The 13254-nt window shown below is 35.8% G+C and overlaps 1 protein-coding gene across 1 annotated transcript; it reads right to left on the bottom strand.

The window, feature by feature from the left end:
* Positions 1 to 7480: 7480 nt before the first annotated feature.
* LOC140866873 (uncharacterized) lies at positions 7481 to 11153 on the bottom strand. Its single transcript, XM_073271932.1, has 7 exons — positions 10882 to 11153; positions 10429 to 10546; positions 9961 to 10049; positions 9830 to 9876; positions 9478 to 9566; positions 8478 to 8611; positions 7481 to 8392 (listed from the first exon to the last, which is right to left on the bottom strand). Exons 1-7 carry the CDS (start codon positions 10972 to 10974, stop codon positions 7727 to 7729), a joined length of 1236 nt encoding a protein of 411 aa, XP_073128033.1. The 5' UTR covers positions 10975 to 11153; the 3' UTR covers positions 7481 to 7726.
* Between the last annotated feature and the right edge of the window lie 2101 nt (positions 11154 to 13254).

Consider the following 13254-nt stretch of genomic DNA (forward strand, 5'->3'; position numbering starts at 1 on the left):
TTCTGCTAAGAAGGGGCCAAGTATGAAGGGCAAGAAACGTTCTGCCCCACCCAAGAAAGTGGAACCCGAGAAGAAGCAAAAGACAAAGGCTTCAAACAATGGAAAATCCAAGGATGTTTGCCATTACTGCAAGAAGCCGAGTCATTGGAAGCGCAACTGCAAGGAGTATCTTGAGCAGTTAGGAACTGCAAAGGGTATGTTCTATATCGAAATAAACATGTCACTTAATACAACTTCTTGGGTATTGGATACCGGATGTGGATCTCACATTTGCAATGATTTGCAGGTGATGACAAGAAGTCGCAGGCTTAGAATGGGTGAGACCCAGCTGAGGCTCGGGAATGGTTCCAGAGTTGAAGCTACGGCCATTGGAGATGTTTGTTTGATTTTGCAGAATGGTTTTAAATTATTGTTGAGAGATGTTTTATTTGTGCCAGATTTAATTAAAAACATTATTTCTATTTCTATGCTTGATAGAGATGGTTATTCTTGTAATTTTGTGAATGGGATTTGCAATATTTACAAGAATGAATGTTTAATTGGAAATGGACAACTTGAAAACGATCTATACAATTTAAAACTAAAAGACGTTCCAGTAAATTGTATTGACAAACCGGCGACAACAAACAAAAGGAAAATCGATAGTCAAAACCCGGCAAACCTTTGGCACGCTAGACTAGGTCATATTTCCTCAAGGAGGATGAACAAGCTAGTGGGAGAGGGCATGTTTGATATGTCTGATATTAACTCTCTACCTACTTGTGAATCCTGCCTAAAAGGGAAAATGACTAAATCTCCTTTTAAGGGGAAGCCTGAACGTAGTCAAAATCTGTTGGATTTGATCCATACAGATGTTTGTGGTCCATTTAGAGTAGGGACTCAACATGGCCACACCTACTTCATTACCTTTACTGATGATTATTCTAGGTATGGGTATTTATATTTAATGAAATATAAGTCTGAAGCATTTGAAAAGTTCAAAGAATTCAAGGCTGAAGTAGAAAACAAGCTAGGTAAAAGTATTAAAGCACTTCGATCGGATCGAGGTGGAGAATACTTGAGTACCGAGTTTTTGGACTATCTAAAAGAGAATGGGATTCTCTCTCAGTGGACTCCTCCTATGACACCACAGCTTAATGGTGTATCGGAGCGTCGTAATCGAACTTTGTTGGACATGGTTCGATCCATGATGAGCTTCACTGAGCTTCCACCTTCGTTTTGGGGCTATGCGCTTGAAACGGCGGTATTGTTGTTGAATAACGTCCACACTAAAGCAGTGGACAAAACACCATACGAGTTATGGAATGGCAAAGCTCCTAAGTATTCACACTTGAGGATTTGGGGATGTCCTGCTTACGTGAAGCGGACAGTGGGAGATAAGTTGGATAGTCGATCCAGCTTGTGTTATTTTGTGGGGTATCCGAAGAATTCAATCGGATATTATTTCTATTATCCTGCTGAAACAAAGGTGTTTGTTTCACGGAATGCCACCTTCTTGGAGAAGGAGTTCTTATTGGATAAGAAAGGCGAGATGATGGAACTCGAAGAAGTTCGAGAAGAACCCGAAATACAAAATAACGATCCCACACCTCAGGAACCATTGCTGGACACGCCTGCACCTAGAAGATCCGAGAGGACTTCTAGACCTCCAGTTCGATATGGTCTTCTTCTTGAAGAGGGTCAAGATGAACCCGACATTGGATGTGATCCAAGAAGCTTCAAGGAAGCAATTTCTGATGCGGATTCGAATTTATGGCTTGAAGCTATGCAGTCAGAATTGGATTCGATGCATACTAACCAAGTCTGGTCTTTAGTGGATCCTCCCGATGGAATTGTTCCAATAGGGTGTAAATGGATCTACAAAAGAAAGCTTGGGCCTGATGGTAAGATATTGACTTACAAGGCGCGATTGGTGGCGAAAGGTTATACTCAAAGGCAAGGAGTTGACTATGATGAAACCTTTTCACCAGTCGCAATGTTCAAGTCCATAAGAATCCTAATTGCCATAGCTGCATGGTATGACTATGAGATATGGCAGATGGATGTGAAGACTGCTTTTCTTAATGGAGACATTAAGGAAGAAATCTATATGAAGCAGCCTGAGGGGTTCACATCCATGGGAAGCGAGCATAAGGTATGCAAGCTTCAGAGATCAATTTATGGTCTAAAACAAGCATCAAGAAGTTGGAACCATAAATTTGATGAAACAATTAAAGATTTTGGTTTCATCAAGAACCCGGAGGAACCTTGCGTGTACAAGAAAGTAGTTAAGGATGCGGTGACATTCTTAGTACTTTATGTTGATGACATCCTACTCATTGGGAATGATGTAGGGATGTTGCAGTCAACAAAGATATGGTTATCAGGTAGATTTTCGATGAAGGATTTGGGTGAGGCATCCTACATTCTTGGGATACAGATCTATAGGGATAGATCTAAGAGAATGATAGGACTCACTCAATCAACCTACATCGATACCATATTGAAACGGTTTTCAATGGATGGGTCCAAGAGAGGACATCTACCCATGTGTCATGGAGTTTCTCTATCCAAGTCCATGTGTCCCAAGACTGATGCAGAGATAGAGAATATGACACATGTACCATATGCGTCAGCTATAGGTAGTATCATGTATGGGATGATATCTACCAGACCGGATGTAGCATTTGCTCTGAGTGTCACGAGCAGATATCAGTCTAATCCTGGTCAGATGCATTGGAAAGCCGTGAAGGACATTCTTAAGTACTTGCGAAGGACTAAGAATATGTTCATGGTTTATGGAGGACGAGAACTCAAACTGGAAGGCTATACCGACTCTAGCTTCCAAAGTGATGTGGATGACTCGAAGTCAACCTCTGGATTTGTGTTCATGCTCAATGGCGGTGCTGTCTCTTGGAAGAGTTCCAAGCAGGACACCACAGCGGATTCCACCACTGAGGCTGAATACATTGCAGCATCAGCTGCTGCTAAAGAGGCCGTTTGGATGAGGAATTTCGTCCAAGAGTTGGGCGTCATTCCTGAATTTGTTGGTCCAGTCCCGGTGTACTGCGACAACACGGGTGCCGTTGCTCAAGCAAAGGAACCAAGGTCTCATCAAAGATCCAAACACGTACTGAGGAAATACCACATAATCCGGGAGATTGTGGAAAGAGGAGACATCAGTGTCGAACGAGTGGCCTCTGCAGACAATATCGCTGATCCACTTACTAAGCCTTTGCCAGGACCATTGTTTGACAAACATCGCGATGCAATGGGTCTACGTAGTATGACTAGTTGGCTATAGGGCAAGTGGGAGATTGTAAGAGTGGGTGCCCAGTGAGCCAACTGTGTGGCTATGGGCTTTGTTGACTCTTTGTATAAACAATCTTTTGTTTAATATTATTTACACTTTTATGGCAATGACTTTATATTACTTCATATTGTTATATTGTGATATACTATTGTTGTTTTGATAAAGACCTTGAATATACTATAGTGTATGTAAGATGTGGTAGAACATGGAGATGTCTATCATGAAATACATCTTATAGTCACTGTATATTCTAAAACCGTTCCTAGTCGATTGAGCCGTCCGATAATAAGGATAAGGATCGCTCGAGTTTGAGACTAGCATTTGCGATGCGGAGTACCACGTTTCATTGGTAGGGAACATGGAGATGTTCGAAGCATGCAAATGGATATTCATAGGATGAATAGTCGAACTACCCTATCCGGACTTTCCAAGTGGTTATCACTTATCGAGTGGATAAAGTCCGCGGTTTTGGTTGTACACCATTAGTCCTTACGACTTGAAACATCATGGAGACTCTATATGCTAGTACTGTGCTTTGACTCGTTTACCGACTCTGAGGGGGTCATCAGGTGTCGAGATTGGGTACAGTTACGACACATATAGGAGTCAATGCATTGTTGTCAAGGATTCACCACATACTTGCGAGTGTGGATATCCTATGCGATCTGAGGAGATATTAGTGTGACAAATCTCTGGCCAGAGTACTTGATGTGATTTAAGAAATGGTTTCTTAGTAGCACATGCGATGTCACTAATTTGATCTTCAAGATGTATTGCATAGTTATCGAATCTTGAGCGACTCTCGATATACCAATGGTTGTTGATTCGATCGGGATATATGGATGAAGGGACCGTACTGTACGCTAACCAAAATCTACTGGTTCTTGTAGGCACTATCAGTGATACCTAGGGAATCATGGGGCATGTTGCTAGGCGCTTTACCATGATTCGTTGGGCAAGTCGGAAAGTGTTGTTCCGAGTCACAAGGAGTTGTGAGCCCACGGCTAGCTGTATCCCTGAACCATTGAGGGTCACACAGTGTAATGGAGTTTTAATCCCCGTTGAGATAGTTAAATTTAAAGAGTTAAATTTAATAAACTAAGGAGTTGGACTTCTTAAATAAGAGTAAGGGAGTAGGATTTCCTAAAATGACATAGGGATGGACATTTTTGGAAACCACTGAATTCGGATTCAGGAAAATTTATTTTGACTTTAAAACGTGCAGAAATGGTTTCTGTGCACATTGGTGAAATCGTTTCATCAATCGGAGTCACGATGAATTTTATATTAATTTCTGAACGAGTGGGCTTTGCTTGTCGGGCCCCAGCTTATGACTAATGGGCCCTAAGGTGTTAGTGGCCTGCATTATAAATAAGTTATTTCAGTACAGAAATTACACACAACAGGTCATAATTTTTGAGAGCAAAAATCGAAAACCCTAGTTCCTCTCAAATAATATTTCGGCCGCCCCCTTGCTCTGTCACAGAGAAATTCCGGTCTGTGATTTTGAATCGCAGTAAGGAATAACGAATCAGATTCGTTTATTCTCTTCGCAGAAAACTTCTGATAGATTTTCTAGTGCAATCTATCAGAGGGATTAAACCTCTGTTCGTGGACCTGATTGAAGGCGTTCATCGGTTCCAGGGAGAGACAACAAGAGCAGAATTGTTCTGTTGGTGTCCATTAATCTCGTTGCGAGATTTGAGGTAAAATTTATTTAATTGTTATTTAAATTTTACACACACACGTAATTCAATCGATGAACGGTTGATACCCATACCATGGAAACGTTCCATGAAAAATTTTTAAACTTCCGCTGCACCGGGTATCAATCGTAATTGGTCTGGGAACTCGCCAGTTTTCCAACAATGTGGTGATTATAATTCTCCAAAAGTGATTCTAATAAGAAGGTCATTGTTAAAATCAATCTAATCACTTATTTATACCAAACTTTGATTTTCAGATTTTCATATTTGTTTCCAAATACTACCAACTTTTGATTTTTCTTAACTTTTTTATAATCTATAAATTAATCACTTTGAAAAGCTCAATCTATTACAAGCACTCCCTAATTACTAATTATGTCTTCCATTACACATGAAAACACGATTTAAAATAATGGGTTCCACCAGTCATGGATAGTCAATCAATTATATAACCACAATGAATCAATTTTCAAATATCACCTAATTATTTTTTAAAAAAAATATTGAGGAGAGAAAAGAAAAAAAAATGAAAAAAGAAAACCCCACGTGACAATGTTTCAAGCACATCATCATATATATCGCACTCAGTTTCACATTGTTAGACAACTTGATTGGTACATCTTGAGACTGGTGAATTTAAATTTTAGTTGGTGGATTCCTCCCCTAGTCAACGTTGATGTAAAAGTCATACAATTAATTATTAGATATCGTTTGAATTTTTGTACAACTACTCGTTCCCAATGGTATATAATACAATTTGACGAATAATACAATTTGACGAAGCAAGCGCATCGCATGTGTCACGTAATAAATAACTCATGAGTTTTCATATCATCTAAAATTTATTTATTATTTTATTGTGTTGTAGATTTATTCCAATCTATAAAAGAAAAATAAATGTTGTGAATACGAACAGTTAAAGATGAAGCTAGTTTGAGAGAGTTTTGTCCGAACCGAAAAAAAAGCTGATAAATACTTCCTAAAAACTCTCTCAAACACTACCTAAAAGTGAGAGATAAAAGGATAAACTAGAGACATAAAAAGAAAAACAAATGGTAAAAACTCACCATGACAAAAACTGATTAGTATATGTTTTTTGCATGGAATAAAATAATAATATATATAATTAAGTAAGCAGAAAATACGAATTTCTGATGGATATATGAAACGCAGAAAATCTTAGATTTTGCGAAATTTAATTAAGCAACATATATATATATATATATATGTATATATATCCATGTAACAATATACTTCATTATTATTTATTCTAACAAAATTATCATATCCATATATCTTAGTCCTGGATTAATTTTCACCATGACCGAAATGCTAAATATCATACAATTTTGTTTTTTTTTTTAAAAAAAAAAAATGAAACTGACAGCAGTACAACACTAGTCGATGATCACTTTCACATTTCTCCATTGCGGAGTAAACCACTAAACCCCACAGGTAAGTGAAATAGCTACTTTTTAAAACTCAGAATAAAGCAAAAAAACAAACCCTAAACTCCAATATTAAATTACCAGTTCACCTACTTGTACTCTCTATACTCTTACCAGCAGTGAAGAGCTTTGTCCACTTCGCACTTAATCATTAACTAAATTACAAGCCAAAATCTCGAGTCATTTATGTCGTACAAGTGGGTCAATGAACAAAATTATTACCCCTCTGCTTTCTTTTACCCACATTTATTTAGCTAGCAGAGCACAGCAATATTGCACAAATTCATTTTCCCATTAATTTTTATTTAATATTTACTACTACTACTCGTTTCTTAATTTAAAATTCGTCCATTTTAATTATATTTTAAAAAAAAATTGTGTGCTTAAAGTAATTAATCTTACATTAATATTATTAGTTTCGCACATAAATTATGATTTTACATTCCAATGAGAAGTTTTTTCATCTCCCAATGAATAAATTTGGCTAGCACATGGTGTCATATAGTCAAAGTACATGAGAATATAGTCTGATCGGATTGACTTTTGAGTACAAACAGCAAAAAGACACAAATACATAATTACACACATATTAATAAATAAATGATGTGACAAAATAATTCATATCAGTACAAAAGCAAACTTACAAAGTCGTACGTATAAGTTAATACTTAGGCATAAGTTTTTCAATTGACCATACACATTCAACTTGTCAAAAATTTTAATTTTTCCTATAAATTCTTAAAATTATTAAATAGTACTTTTAACAAATATTAAGATCTAGCTACCGATGTCATAACTTTGGTTAGTTGACTTAGCCACTGGCATATACATGCATAGTTAACTACATAATTTATTTACGAGTCCATCGATATATAATAACATAGATAACTTCATCAGTGATTTAAATTACAAAGTCCAACCAAAGATTAATAAAATTTCAAACAGAAAAGGATAAATAAAAAAACACAAATTAAATTTATTATAAGGTTTGAAATGAAACATTAATGTTCAACGTTTAGACCACGTTGTCCTCTTTCCATGCTTTGTTTTTTGCTCAAACCAAAGTGCATTTAGACAACAAACACTAAATTCAACATACATTGCACGATATTTCACATCCCACTTAGCACGCAACCTAATTCTTTACATAATGTTGGAAACAAAATTAAGTTACTATGAATTTAATTCCCTTTTGACTTTTAGATATTAGACGGAAATGAATCAATTATTAGTGATCAGGGGGCTTCGGTTATCGGAACTTATGTACTCTCTTCTCTCGATCAAAACCGTTGCGAAAGCGACATGTGTCTACGTCGACTGAGCTGCGGAGAGACGATGGAGATGAGACCGCCTAGGGGAGGCTTCATCTTCGACCTATAGATCATTTCGTCGTAAGGCCGTCGATAGAACTTCAGGAACGGGAGAAACGATTCGCGCGATTTCTCGACTCGACTCAGCTGGCAGTCCTTGTGGAAGAACAAGGCAGGGGACTGGAAGAATGAGGGCTTGGGAGTTCTAGGATGTCGGATGGTAGAGTAATCCAGTTTTTGTGTTTTTTGTGGCATTGGAGTTGATGGGAAGAAGCCCCTTCCGGCAATGCCACGTGGGGCTGACCTGGCGGTTGGCGATGCGAAAGAGTGGGACCTAGCATTGAGTGGCGAGATGGTGGGTCCCAATGAAGAATGAGAGGGGCCCACTTTCGACGCCGAGGTATTGGCGAACGAAAGATACCAAGGTTTGAGTGAGTCGAGGTGATGAGAGACGGTGAACGAGAATCTTGATGAAGAGCACGATCCGAGTTTGGTCGTTGACGACGGAACGGACGAGTAACGTAGCGACGATGCTCGAGGATAGTAGTTGAAGTCGTCGAGTTCTGCCGAATCGTCGAAATCTAGCGACGTTACGACCGTGGTCACGGGCGAAAGCTCGACAAAAGGCTTCATGCCCTACAATCATCCGTATAATTGTAATACAATTTTTATATATATATAGAAGTGTTGCTTATGAAAATAGAATGAAATTTGATGTCACCTTCCAAAGATAGGAGAAAAGTGAGGGAGGGTCAATGACAAATGCCCTATGAAGCCTACTCGGATAATAATCAGCCACAATCTTCAATGTTGCAAGCAACATGTTCATAAAAGATGATGCTGACCTGAAAAAGCCTGCATTTTCCAACCATATTCTATCACATTAATCGACAAAAATTTCGTTTAATCATAAACTTTTTTATATACATATATAAAAGTTTCGAACACAAAATCTCGTCTTTCAATTGAGATGTAGATTTCACTGCATTAACATGTTACTGTGGACCGTTCTTTTATCAAAATTTGATTAATCAGAATCTATGTTACCACCGAGGAATGAAAGTAGATATTTCTCAGAAAATAGGAACTCCTTTTTTAAAAAAAAAAAGTCAATAAAATTTAAATTAACGCTTGGGGTCTGACAAAAGTTGATAAAAACCAGGAAGAATTGTGTTACTTTTCCATATCATAATTGAACTAAGATAAAATGACCCACATGCCCTACACCCATTAAATTTCATATCATTTGATATGAAACTTCATACATATTTTTAAACAGGCTAATTAAGCAACAGATGGTCCTACTCCACTCCCCATAGTCAATCCCACTTCGAGGGCATAAAAGGCAATTTCTGAAAAAGTCACAGACACCCAACTTCATGCCCACCCGACACAATTGTTGCTTGATTTGGTTATTAATTTATTAATGACAAAGATTAATTAGGCGTGACATAGGAAATTACAAATGATTATGGAATTTAAGGGAAAAGGCGTGTTTTGTGGGTATTTTCAGACCTGATTTAATGAGGTGCTTTGGAATCCCCAGACATGGGAATGTACATTAATTGCTGATAAAAGCTGTGCTCTGATTTGGTGTGGCAGAGTATGTAATGAATTGACAATTTTTTTAACTCTTTTTATTTAATGTACCAAAACAAAAGTAGGCAAGTGTAAGAAGATAAATTGTAGTAAAACAAAATTTAATCAAAAAGGAAACTTACTGGCGTCAAAGAGAAGAACAAACTTCTCTACATTCTTTGCCATTGTTTGAATTGCCACTTCAAGCGTAAACACTAGCAACCGAGTAAACCTTCACATTTCAAAGAAAATACACTTTTAGATCTTATATATTTGGACTAATTGCATTCATTAGTCCTGTGACAAAATTAGCTCTCGATATTTTCAAATTTTGTGCACAAACATCCCTAACAACTTGCACTGACAAAAGGTTAATACTCAAAATTTGAAAACATAAGAATTTACATGCTCAGGATTTAAAAACATGAAAATTAATAAATCGTTTTTCTTGTTTTTAGCAATATCGAGATTTCACGATAATATAAAATGACTTACACTTTATGTGAATGGATTTTCTGATAATCTTGCTTGATTCTGAAAACCTGAGTTCCATCATAACATAACAAATTTGGTAACTTTACAATAAAATCATCACAATATGATTGGTAAAAATATAAATTACTTACAACGATTGGCCGTAATTCGTCGTCGTGACCGGCAACATAAGCAAGTCCATCAGCAAGCTCAGCAGAGAACTCGTCGGCTATCAAATTGTCTTCAAAATCAAAATGATTCAGACCAAGATTAGTGGAAGTATGTTTAATCTTTTCAAACTTGCGTGTATTATAAATAAAGCAAGATTCTCAGTTCAAATAGAAAAACAAAAAGAGAAGGTGGGAAAAAGGAGAGACAGACAAAAAAAAAAAAAGGTGGCCGTAAAAAATGTGAATATTGGGATCTCTTTTCATTTCAAACTGATGGCTGAGGTGAAATCCACACAAATTGTGACGTTGGAAAACAAAAAAACAAAAAGGACACAAATATTCTGTTGCGTTCGAATTAAATTAATATTAATGAATGCTCTCTTTGGAAACTCAGATCTGTAATATGGCATATATAAAACAATATTAATCAAGAAAATAAATATTACATACCGGTGCCAATGGAGTCTCTCCAAGCAAGACAATTTCTTAGCTGCTTAGCTGATTTCTTCACACTGTCTCCTTTAACTTGAAGAAACCTCTCCACGCAACCATTGCTGCAAAATTTTTCCTGTGGAAGTAAAGTTTCGAGATTTCATCAACTTAAGGAGTGTGAGATTTTTGAAAGTTTTAATTTAGCTTTGACATATATGATTCTTGAAAATGAGTTTGAGCTACGACAAAAATGACACGAACCCATCATAAAAAAAAAAAAAAAAAGACAAACGTAAAACACTCATAAATGGGCTGGCACAAAAATATATAAAGCTAAAAATGATAAAAACAAAAACAAGATTTGAACTGTGCATATATAATACGGCTCAGACAAATTTGTAATGTTTACACACAGTAGGAGGTGAAAGTCGTCATGTGATATCAATATGGCAAGTACTAATTATAATTAACCTGTTTTACAGTGAGTGGAGCTTGTTTCTTCAGAATTTGTAGCACAGATTGAACCCTTTCTTTCTCTTTCTGGTTTTGATCTTTCTTCGCCATTCTCAAGAACACCAAGAACACCGAACACTGTGTGTGTGTGTGTGTTTTTGAAAATTTTCAAGAAAACACAAAGATACCACTCTTCTTCTTCACGCCAGCATTTTAACTCCACACATAACTGTCTTTTACTGTTTTTTTTTTCGAAAAGAAACAAATTTCGATATATTATAGAGAGATGAGAGAAAGTGTAGAGTGTTGTGTGTGTGAATGTTGTGAAAAGAGCGCCTATTTATAGCCGTGATGAATTTGACTCTTTAATTTTAATTTTTTGCTTTACAATAATAATAATAATAATAATAATATATATGTCTAAGTTATAACATGACTTTGTAACACTTCAAGTCTTCGATTGTATTCACCATATCTTGGTAAAGTATCAATTAGCAAACTCTCATCTTATTCTTCTTATTTTTTTTAATGTTTGTTTATTTGTGATTTTAGTCATTTATTTTATAAAATTTTAATTTTAGTCATATATCTTTCGAGTTTTGCAATTTTAGACATATTTTTATCTGGATTGTTGATATGATACATTACAAACGTCTGTGTCACATCAATATTATATCGATGCCAGATCAGCATAACGTCAGAAAAATGATTAAAATTACATCAAAAAAATAAAAAATAATGATCTAAAATTGAAATTTGAGAAATAGAAAACCAAAAAAGTAATTTTCTATATAAATTAGTATTTCTTGAAAAAATATTATCAATTACTTTAGTTCACGCTTCTACAAGGTAGTTTCTATACTTATAATATACTCATATAATATTATAACAAATCGAATTTTATAGTAGATAATTTGTATTTAAAATAGTGTATAAATCCGCCAGCAAATAAATGGATGTTATTGAAGAGGAGACAACAGTGGTCAGAGGGAGACAAACAGTACTTGATCATGAAGACAGCCCGAAAGCGAGGCCTAACGGAAAACGTAAGCCCAATCTGTATCATTAATGCTTTCCCTTTTCTACCCCTACGTACTGATTATCACTTCCATTCATTTTGTCTTGCACTTGTATTTAATTCATCTTAATTATGGCAATGGCCTCGTTTTTGTGTAGCATGGGAATTGATATCTGCAGTCATTTAAGACATGATTTTTTTAAAAAAATAATAATAAAAAAAATTACTTTAGTGGTTTGTTGGCGGTTTTCAGCTGAAATTCAAATTTACTCTATATCATATTAAGTATATTCAATAATAATTAGGAAAGGTACTGATACTAGAAATGTCAAAACGGGATAAGTGGATGGACTGACCCACAACCCGTTGTAACTCATTATTAGGCGGGTCGGGCCACCTTTTAGGTTGTTTCAGAAAACATCAATCCAACACAACCCATCTATTTTAGGTGGCGGGACGGGACGACCCACATTTTAGACGGATTGAGAAATTGTCAATTCAACCCACCTATTTTGTATGACTGAATGGGCCAACCCGACAAATTTAGCTCATTTTGACACAGGGGTCCAAAGAAAGATGTCGTTTGAAATCCATTTCTCAAAGTCATCCACTCATCCTCGTATCAAATACATTCCAGTAAATCAAACACATCAATCTAACAACAACCTGATTGTGCATATGGAAGATTTGAATGGACTGACAAATGTTTAATTAATGTTTTAAATCAAATATTGTGATCATAAGACAGTACTAACAAATTAATTTTCAATGTTAAGTGTATTTTAAACCATTGGAAATTATATATATCCCAAAAACAATAACGTGAAAATTATATTCAACTCCACAAGGCTTAAACATTAGATTTTCTACGTTGAAGTCTAAGTTGAGTTCTCCCATTTTTCTGTAAAATTAAATTTGTTCCATATAGTTACTCTTTGTATTTGGTCATTTTTATTTTTCTTTTTCCTAACAAAAAATTGAAAAAAAAATAAAATAAAATTATGTTTCGGTATTGATTGCGCTGGCAAACCTAACAGGAAATCAGTACATCAAATAGAAAATCAGTTTGATTCAAGATTTTTATAATAAAAAGTATATGAATACATTTGGACGCAGATGGTTAATATTTTTGGATTAATTAATGTTTGAGTACAATAATTGTTCTTGTTGGGTAGAACAATCAAATCATGATGCTTGAGCTAGCTGATATGCAGTTTAAAAGATTTGAATTCCATCATTACCACCAGCTATAGATTTCGGTAAAACAACAAGCATTCGGTGCTACGATTAATTTGACCAGACAAGTAGAAACTCAAGTGCTATAGAGTATAGATAACATGAGTCTTACTGTACGTACGTCCAGGGGCGAAGTC

Source organism: Henckelia pumila, chromosome 4 (assembly GCF_033568475.1).
Source record: "Henckelia pumila isolate YLH828 chromosome 4, ASM3356847v2, whole genome shotgun sequence".
NCBI lineage: Eukaryota > Viridiplantae > Streptophyta > Magnoliopsida > Lamiales > Gesneriaceae > Henckelia > Henckelia pumila.